The 9,298-nt window shown below is 38.1% G+C and overlaps 1 protein-coding gene across 1 annotated transcript; it reads right to left on the reverse strand.

The window, feature by feature from the left end:
* Positions 1–1,830: 1,830 nt before the first annotated feature.
* Positions 1,831–3,069, reverse strand: LOC137740676 (uncharacterized). Its single transcript, XM_068480509.1, has one exon. The coding sequence runs from the start codon at positions 3,067–3,069 to the stop codon at positions 1,831–1,833; it is 1,239 nt and encodes a 412-aa protein (XP_068336610.1).
* Between the last annotated feature and the right edge of the window lie 6,229 nt (positions 3,070–9,298).

Consider the following 9,298-nt stretch of genomic DNA (forward strand, 5'->3'; position numbering starts at 1 on the left):
AGTGTAAGTAGATACTTATTTATATGTTATTAATAAATTTAATTAAATCAGCCTAGACCCCACCTAGCCGTCTAGGCACTAGGTATCAACCCGTCGCCTGACTAACGCGTAACGTTTTTTAGAATCTTGCTTCACATAACAATAACAGTAGCCATTTAGGCTACAGAGACACAAGAACACAATAATTTAACGAGGTTTAGTAATTTGTGTTCACGTCCTTGTGATTGCCTTGAGAAATTCCTTTAGTAGAAAGAAACAACTTTGACTAAAAGAATTCGCTTATCCCTTTTTTGTTAATTTCTTTGTAACCTGCTCTAACCTTCTTGGCATCTCTCTTGCAATTCTCGTTAAATTTAATACTATTTTGTTGAAGTAAGAAAATAAATCCTTAAAGAATTTAAACAAAAAAAAAAAAAAAAAAATTCATTGCTTGCTTTAGTGCGGCGTGAACATGCCTAAACATTTGGAAAACCCTTTGCAACCATTGTCATACAGCCGCTTAAACACTCTGAACAACCATAATATTGTATTGTCAAACATTTATTCGTCCAGATTTCGACTACAAACCTCGTCCAACAATTTTGGTGAGCAAAACCATAACACATATAACAAAAGCAAACAAGTCATTATGATCATTTACTCTTACATTTGAGGTCCCATATCGGTTACCACATCTCCCATCCATTATTGCTTGTAGATTAGTATATAAAAGGAAAACAAGCAATTGAAAGTCACTAAGAGTTCGTTTGGATGTGTTTTTAAAATCATTGAAAGCGCTTTTGGTGAAAATATTTTTGGAACTAATCCTTAGTAAAAATGCAAGTAAATTCTGAAAAAACACTTAAAGTGCTTCATGGAAGAAGCACATAACTGGTGTTTTTTGCAGAAAACACTTTAAGTGATTTTGGAACCAAAAAATATTTTCTCTAAAAGCACCTTCAGTCATTTTAAAAAAACATCCAAACGAGCTCCAATTTTTTTTTTTTTTTTTTTTGCCTCAAGAATAAGGCGTTGAGTAATTCAACAAAAATGCAAATATCCCTAATGATCTACAGGCAAATTCTTGACAACTTTCGGGTTATAAAGAAGAGTTTCGAACTCTGAATCTTTTGCCTACTCCTACCGTCTCACTACTGGGCTAAACCCAAACTGGCTCAAACCTTTCCGTATCAAAGGCAAGATAGAACATTTTTAACACAAGGTTGGTGAAACTAGAGAACTCAAATCCACACGAGAGAAAGAAAAAAAACCCTAATAAAATGCATATATAATATTATTAAAAGAAGCTGAAATTGGACGTCCCATATATGAGAACTTTGAAATTTCTCACTAACCTGTAAAACCGTGATCCCAGTTCATACACATCTGAGCAGCTTAGCTCTGAATCATGACTAAATGATACAAGTACCAAAAATCAATGACATAATTAGCAACAGCACATTATATATATGTATCTCTCTCTCTCTCTCTCTCTCTCTCTCTCTCTCTCTCTCTCTCTCTCTGTATTTCTTTGTTTGTTTAAGAACAAAACATCGTACAACTTTCAGTTGAAACCATCCCTCGTGTCACAAACGTTTCATCTTCTTTTTTCGTCTTCAAGATCTTGCAGAGAGTTTCTTCTTCATGACGATGAATTATATGAACTCTAAGTCCATACATGCAAAGTAGTACACACCAACAAAACAAATGCAATCGAAAAAGAAAACAAAAAAGAAGAAAAATAATCAAAACAACAACAGTTTTTGCTTGCTATATTGTTACCTCTCTCTCTGAACTCGTGGAACTCCCTCCGCTCTCTCTCTCTCTCTATGCCCGGAAACTTTTTTCTGTCTAACCCCACCATTGATGCACCGCAACACCTTCATCCCGAAGCTGCCCGTACAATGCCAAGCACTGCCAATATGCTCTGCGGCTCCTAACATTAATTTTCCCATTATGTCCCTGTGGCTTGCACTCCAAGAAAAGCTCATCCACCAGATGAATCGCTTTACTCTTCACCATCTCATCCACCACCTCGGCCTCGGCCTTCATCACCACGTACTTCTCCTCCTTAACATTCTTGTTCAGCCACTCTGACATTCCAGTCTGAACCACCTCCTTCCCGGAACTCTCCTCTGTCACGGTCTCGATCTTGTACATCTCAAAGTTCTTGTTCCGGGTAGGGTAGTTCTTCGCAAACCAGCTCGTCCCACTTCCGCCTTCCTTCTCCGGCAATCCTACGTCAATAAAAACCCTTCTAGGGTAGCTCTCGAGCGAGTCACCCATCAAGTCTGGGAGGAACCTCGTTCGCTTCAAGTACCGCCTCGATTTCCGAGACCCGGCTCTAGGGGGTTCTAGAAGCACATCTTCTAGCCTCTTCAACGCCTCCTTCTTTGCCTCCTCAGCCAAGAGCCTTCTTCTTCTGGGAGAGCTGGTGGTAGAGGATGAAGTTTCAGTTGCGTGGGTGCTGGTCTTCCCCATTGCCAAAACGGTTGTGTCCAATCGCCTCAAGTACACCATCTTGTAGTTGTCAGGCTTCTTGAAGCTGTTGGAGGCGTCATTGCTGAGCTGAAGCACGATGATCCCACCGATTTTAAGAGTCCTTTCGACGAACTTTGAGGCGGCAGGGAAGGCAGAGACGAATGCAAAGTCAATTGAGTTTTCAGGGATTGATCTTTGTTTGTCGGAGTTGATAAGCTCGATTTCGTTAATATCTTCGTTATCGAAGATCTGAGATGCTTTGGCAGCTTCTTCGTCCCCACTGCTTACAAAAACAGCTTTATGTGTGCCTCTCTTGTATAGGCCTTCGTTGGCCAAGTCCCTGAAGATCAAAGGCAGGAGCTCCAGATTAAGCATGTCGGATGAGCTAATTATTTCACGCAGAGAAGTGGTTGCAATGGGGATGAGTGAGTGCAACCATGGGAGTGAGACGATGCACAAAGCCAAGATGAAAGAACGAGCGACGAGGACCAAGGCTCTGGAATCCGGAATTCGAATAACCAAGTACTTGGCATCTGGATACAATCCGATTGGAGCAGCATGCTTCGGTTGGTGTTTGGTATGGAAACCTTGGATCAAATTGACCGTCATAGTCGTGAAAAAAAATTGAGTACTAATGTTGTGTGCAAAATTCGAGAATTACTAGACTGATAATTCGGCCGATGCGAAGACAGGTAAAATATTGAATTGTGAGAAAAAAAAAGAGAGCAGATGAAGGATTGTTTTGGGACAGAGAGGGAGATTTAGCGCGGAGAGCCAAAAGAATTTAGCGAGTGCAAAACCGGGCGGCGGTGTGATTCCCACCCACGAGGGCCACACGAGTGCTTTGCATTCTAGACCATAACAACATCAACTGCCTCATCCTCTGCACCTCCATTTCTCTTGAATTTTCGACCCAGATCGGCGTGTTTAATGTGATTCTCCGCCAATTAATACACTTTACTTGCTCGTCGTCATCATCATCATAACTTGTACGATGCATGTGTAAATTAGCGAGGCATTGTGAGTGAAAACCACATCACACGCCGATCAGAGATTCATGGAGGGAGGACTACAGAGGGAGGCGCTGTTTTTTTTTTTGTTTTTTGTTTTTTTTTTTTTTTTGGTCTAGTGGAAAATGATATGTACAATTGGTTGGGGGATGGGAGAGATGATATATGGGACAGTTAATTTACAGATAGGTTTTAAAATAGGGAGAGAAGGGAGAGGTCTTAAAAGATGGATGGAGCCAAATTTTACCGTGAGAAAGAAATGGCTGGTGCAACGAGATTTGAGTTTGGCCATTGCTTCGTCCTTCATGCATAGAATGCATGGAGTGTAATTTTCCCTATCAACCTGCTATAATTAAGCGTAATTGGTTGTAACAAAAACAGCGACTTCGGGGTGCCATATATGCATTGCTTCACTTGGAATCATAGGTATATGTTACATTTTGCTAGCGTAAAAAGACATGCTTGCTCCGTTGAGATGATACAATGTAGTCTCCTTAACATTTTCTTTTAAAAATATGCTTATATTTTGAGTATATGTATAAAAAGAACCCACGCACGTCCCTCAAAGAGCCTCAGCCCACCTTCAACGACCTCTCCCAGTTTTGTTCAAACAAACAATAACATTAGATGCGATCCGAAGGGGGAAAAATTCAATGGCATTACTAGCTAGCTAGAAGCATTTATTTTGATTATAAATTAGAAACCATACATTTTCGGATTATAAATATAGCTTTCGACATTTCGCAATAAGAACGTAGCTAGTAACTTGAGTTGAATGTTTCTTCAAACAAGCACATCAAATGAAATAAACAATTATTGACCTAAAAACTACCAAGCTTACATGGCGCGCAGACCAAATAACTAAGAACTAACTACGTCCTTTTTGTGATTGATGTGGGCATGTCACCTAGCCACCAAGGTGAATTGGGCGAATAAGATGAATGTAGTAGTGATGTAGAATTGCGTTATTGACTTCTAGACCGAGCGACTACGGCTGAGGAACACTCTTGATCTAGAGTTCTTAGAACCTGAAGACAAGATTGCTAATCTCATTGTGAAGTTCAGGATCCTCTGCAAAGGGTTCAACGGCTTCAACTATATTTGTGAAAATATAAGTGTGCTGGATCAGGTACAGGCTCTAACAGTAAAGATACTCAAAGAAAATGAGCGTCTTTATAGTGAAAGTTGTTCGGCTAGATGAATGTCAAACTCTGAAGTGTACCTGGGATTAACCAATCATATAACACCTCGCTTCGCTAGGAAGTTGATGAAGTGACCTTTTTTGGTGATGAAATCAGAAACTCTTCACCAACTAAAACTTGGATAGGTAACCAACAAGGATAAGAGAGTGTTGTTTAACCAAACTAAAGGTCTCCTAGGCCAAGCAAGTTTTACAGCCCCAGTATTGTTAATCAAACTGAAGGTGTCGCCAGTTGTTCACACGATGATGTTTAACCAAATTGAATATATATCAATTGTGGGATGGGTCAATGATACGTGGAAAGAATGACCGAAATGCCGGAAGCCCATGAAGCGTAGTCCGGCAAGCTTGGCTTAGGCCTATTAAGGATATTAATTATGTCCCAAGTAAAGAAACCCTAATTATGATATCTTAAGGATTAGGCAACTAATCAAGATTCTAGGAAGATTGGGTATCTTATCCTATATTCTCTCTTAGATAGTCTCCCAATTTGATGAAGATTACTCTTCCTACAAGAACTATCAAGATCCCTATAAATACACAAACATGGCTATTTATCGGGGTGGACATGACATATCTCTCAGACTTATCTCTAAGTATAATATTCTCTACATCACACATTCTATCTATGCCTAACAAAGGCCTTTACGCTGCCTCTACACGTAGACACGTCCATGGAGAACTCCTCTGCTTAATACCCCACCATAGGTTATTCATCAAGGATGGTTGACCTCATTCTTTCATAAAACTACACCCGTAGTTTAATTCTCCTTCCTGTAGATATGTAGTCAGTCATATTCAGATTCAACCACACCCCCCAATCAACCATGTTCTCCCCTTGCTGAAGGTCAAGGGCTACTTCGACTAGATTTCACCTCCATCTGCAAATGTGCATGAATTGGGTTCCAACAATTGGTGGTTTCATTGAAAGTGAATTTGTATTCCCCCGACCATATCACTTTATCGACATGTGAATCTACTTTGGAAAAAAAAAATGATCAAACAAGGGAATTGTAGTAATTTCAATTGGAGTGGATTTGTGAGTCTCTCAAAATAATTGTGTCAAAATTCCATAATTTAATTCCAAGTTGTTTGATCGTGGTGAAGAAAAGAAGGCCCAGCGCGCAGCTTTTTCAAATTGACGTTTTTGGATGTTTTGAATATTTTGAAGATCAAGATGGCATAGTTCAAGGAAGGTTCCTTCTGAGGATTTTGAGGATGTCTTAAGCTTTCAAAAGTGACAACAAAAACAAGGACAATGGTCACAATTACTTAATAAAGGATTGAAGAGTCACGAACCCCAACTCTATATGACTTGAAGAAGAGTTTTATTAATTGCAAGGCCCGGATTTTCCCATGTGAACACAAAAAGAGAGGGTTTGTAATGCCTTTATTTATTTTTGTCTAATATCTTATTTATTTATTTTGTTCTAATATCTTATTGCTTTTAAAAGTTTATATCACTTTACCATGAAACAAAGAGTACAATCTGACTATTTGTTATTGTTTTACAAAAATGGTACATGCTGATCGCACATCCCCTATTCTTTTTAGATCCCCAGCGTTGGACTAACTAGGTCCAACATCATTTTGGTGGAGCTAGTAACTCCGACAACAACACAACCTCTTTGATGAGCATGGCTGATAGGAGCATATTTATGCTGCTTAGTTATGTTGTTTCCTTGCATTTAGTTACTTAACTACTATCTATTTTAGTCTTTTAAGCTATTTTCGTATGTTTTTAGGTCCTAATGGCAAAAGGAGCAAGAAAGTGCATTTTGAGGCTATTTGGAGCAGTTTTGGGCATGGATTGGATAGCTTAACTATGGAGCAATGTGGATGGACGAAATTGAAGTCAAGAGATGCTAGGAAAGGCTAAAAATCTGGAGAAAGAAGTCCAAATGCAACGAAGATAAGGAAAAAGCAAGAAATAAGGAACCTTATCCAAATTTCCTTATCTTATCTAAACCTTATCCAACCTTATCTTATCTTATCCTATCCTAATCTTTTCCTACCTTAATTCCAACTTCAAAGAGGACTCCTTTTCACATTAAATCACCTAAATATCAAGTTCTAGAAGCCCTATTTTCGTGCATTAAGTTTATGTCACATGTAACCCTTCTAGAAGTTCTAGAATCTACCACAGGGACCATTCCTTGTCCTCCTTGGAATCTGATTGAAAGTATCCTTGTTCTTTGGTGATTTGGATTCCTAATTCCTCTCCTTTTCAGCCCAAATTCGTGCCTCCCCTTCACCCTATAAATACTTGATGCCACAACACTCAAAAACCACCACCCTCTACCACAAATTCACACCACACCATCCACCACACCTCAAGAGCCTAAATTCACACAAATCCCCATTGTTGGCAGCAAGGAAGGAAGGAGGAGCCACCTGGAGTGTTTCTAGGTGTATTCTATCTTTGTTTTTAATGTTTAAGTTTAATTATCTTTGTTTTGTGAACATGTGGAACTAACTTCTTTTTAGTTAGAGGTGAATTCGAAGCCATGATTATATGTTTTATATGAACTGATTACGTCCAGTTATTGTTTCTTAAGGCATGAATGTGATTTGCTTATCTAAGTTATGAAAACTTGATGCTAGAGTATAAGGGGGTTTCACATAAGAGTTATTCACTTATATTCACAAGTAGTGGAGGTTGCTAGTCACAATCGTGTTAAGTAAATCCTTGGTATGAGTCTCATGCGTTTCATAGTGATGAATGCCTTGTCAATGCTTATGATTTTCACAACACTTAATGACTTTTGATATGTATCTTTATCATGCGTTTCATATAGGGAACTTGAGAAAGATAATTTGGTTTAGATGCGTATTCCATCTAATTCAATGAAATAAGGAAAATCTGATGGTTAGTTGTGCGATGCAACTAACTTGGGGTGTTGTCATTCATAGTCTAAAGGAATAATAACTGGAAATTGGTTCGTATGCATATATCATGTGTGGAGAAGGACCGTCTAACTAGCCTTTCACCCATTTATTTCACTTAAATTCGTTTTTCCAAAGTATTTTCTACAAAGTTTTTGTTTTAAGTTTTAAATTCGTCAAAAACAATCTCCCTTTCATTTAGTCTTGTTATTTGAGTCAAAATCTGTTTTCTTTGAGTCTTTTGAGTCAAGTTAAGGTTTATTTTCGTCCAAAACACTTGTTAGGTCTAAAATTGAGTCTTTTTAAGTGTTTGTTGTTGTTTTGAGTGTTTTAAGTTAGTTTAGAGTCTATAGAGTATATTTTAGTGTTTTTTTTTAGTCTTAATTGTGTTGATTAGCATCCCTTCTAATCCCCAGCCTAAAACGATCCCTACTTTCATATACTACAATCATAGGGTTTTAATTTGAGTGTTAGAATATTTCACATCAATGGCCAAGTCTAAAGACAGGAAGAAGTACACTCGAGTCAAGTCACCCTTAAAAAAGATATAAAGTTCAACTCCGGAACTAAGTCTCAAGTTCTAGGTTCCGAACCCACATATGAACCATGATGGTTCTACTACACGGTATCACGATCTACGACACGAAGAGTAAAAAGAAAGAGAGATGATAATCCCATAACTTAGGGACAGGCATACCCAAGGATATCCGATAAGCATGGACCTAGTTCACAAAGAACTTCCAAGCCGAGAAGCGAAGGCAAGTTAGCCTCCGTGCAGGCCAACACTTCATCGCGAGTCCAACTCGTAGACCTCTCGTCTGAAGTCTACATGCAACTCAATTCAAGTACGTCAACAGTCCAACTGGGGCAATGCAATCATGCCTAAAATCCATTATGCACACTCTAATGATCTTCAACAAAAAATCAACTTCCAGGATGAATTTATTCACAAGACCAATTAGAGACGAAAGCTAAGACGCCCAACTTGATTCCTATTGCTCCAGTCCTTCATTCCGTGAGGTTTTTTTTGTGAATTTTTTATTTTTGAAAATTCGTCATGGGAGAAGGGAAATTTAGATAATAAGAAAGCTTCACCTTTTTTGCATTCTGCCTTTATATATATATATATATGAGGCATTTAAGAGAATGGATCCTCACTTTTTTTTAACAAAAAGTTAGGGATTAGTTGTGGGGCCCACACCATCTCGAATTTCAACGATTCAAACCGTCTATTTTTTAAGTTGGGCCTCATAAATTATCATTACAAAATATTAGTCAAATCGGAAAGATTGGAGATATCTAATTGAGTTTATAAAAAATGACGAACACATGATAATTAAATAGGAAAATGGTTTGTGATTAAATTGAATTTTTGTAAAGATGATATGTGAATTGAGATTTACAAAATACACGATTCGGATCATTAAAATTTAAAGTGAAGTGAGTTCCATAGCTAGTAGGGCTGGGTTCGGTTTTTTCGTAAAACCGAAACCGAACCGAAATTTCGGTTCGGTTCGGTTCGGTTCAATTTTTTTTCGGTTTTTTTCGGTTCGGTTTTTTTCGGTTCGGTTTTTTTTCGGTTCGGTTTCGGTTTTTTTCGGTTTTTTTTTTTTTTTTTTTTTTCCTCCAAAATTGAAAAAAAAATGGAAATATGAAAGTTCACATTCAATGTCACGTCTTCATAGTCATCCACATAAAAACCTACAAGTATGAAATCAATCAATTAAGTCTTCTAAGTTCC

This window comes from Pyrus communis, chromosome 7 (genome assembly GCF_963583255.1).
Source record: "Pyrus communis chromosome 7, drPyrComm1.1, whole genome shotgun sequence".
NCBI lineage: Eukaryota > Viridiplantae > Streptophyta > Magnoliopsida > Rosales > Rosaceae > Pyrus > Pyrus communis.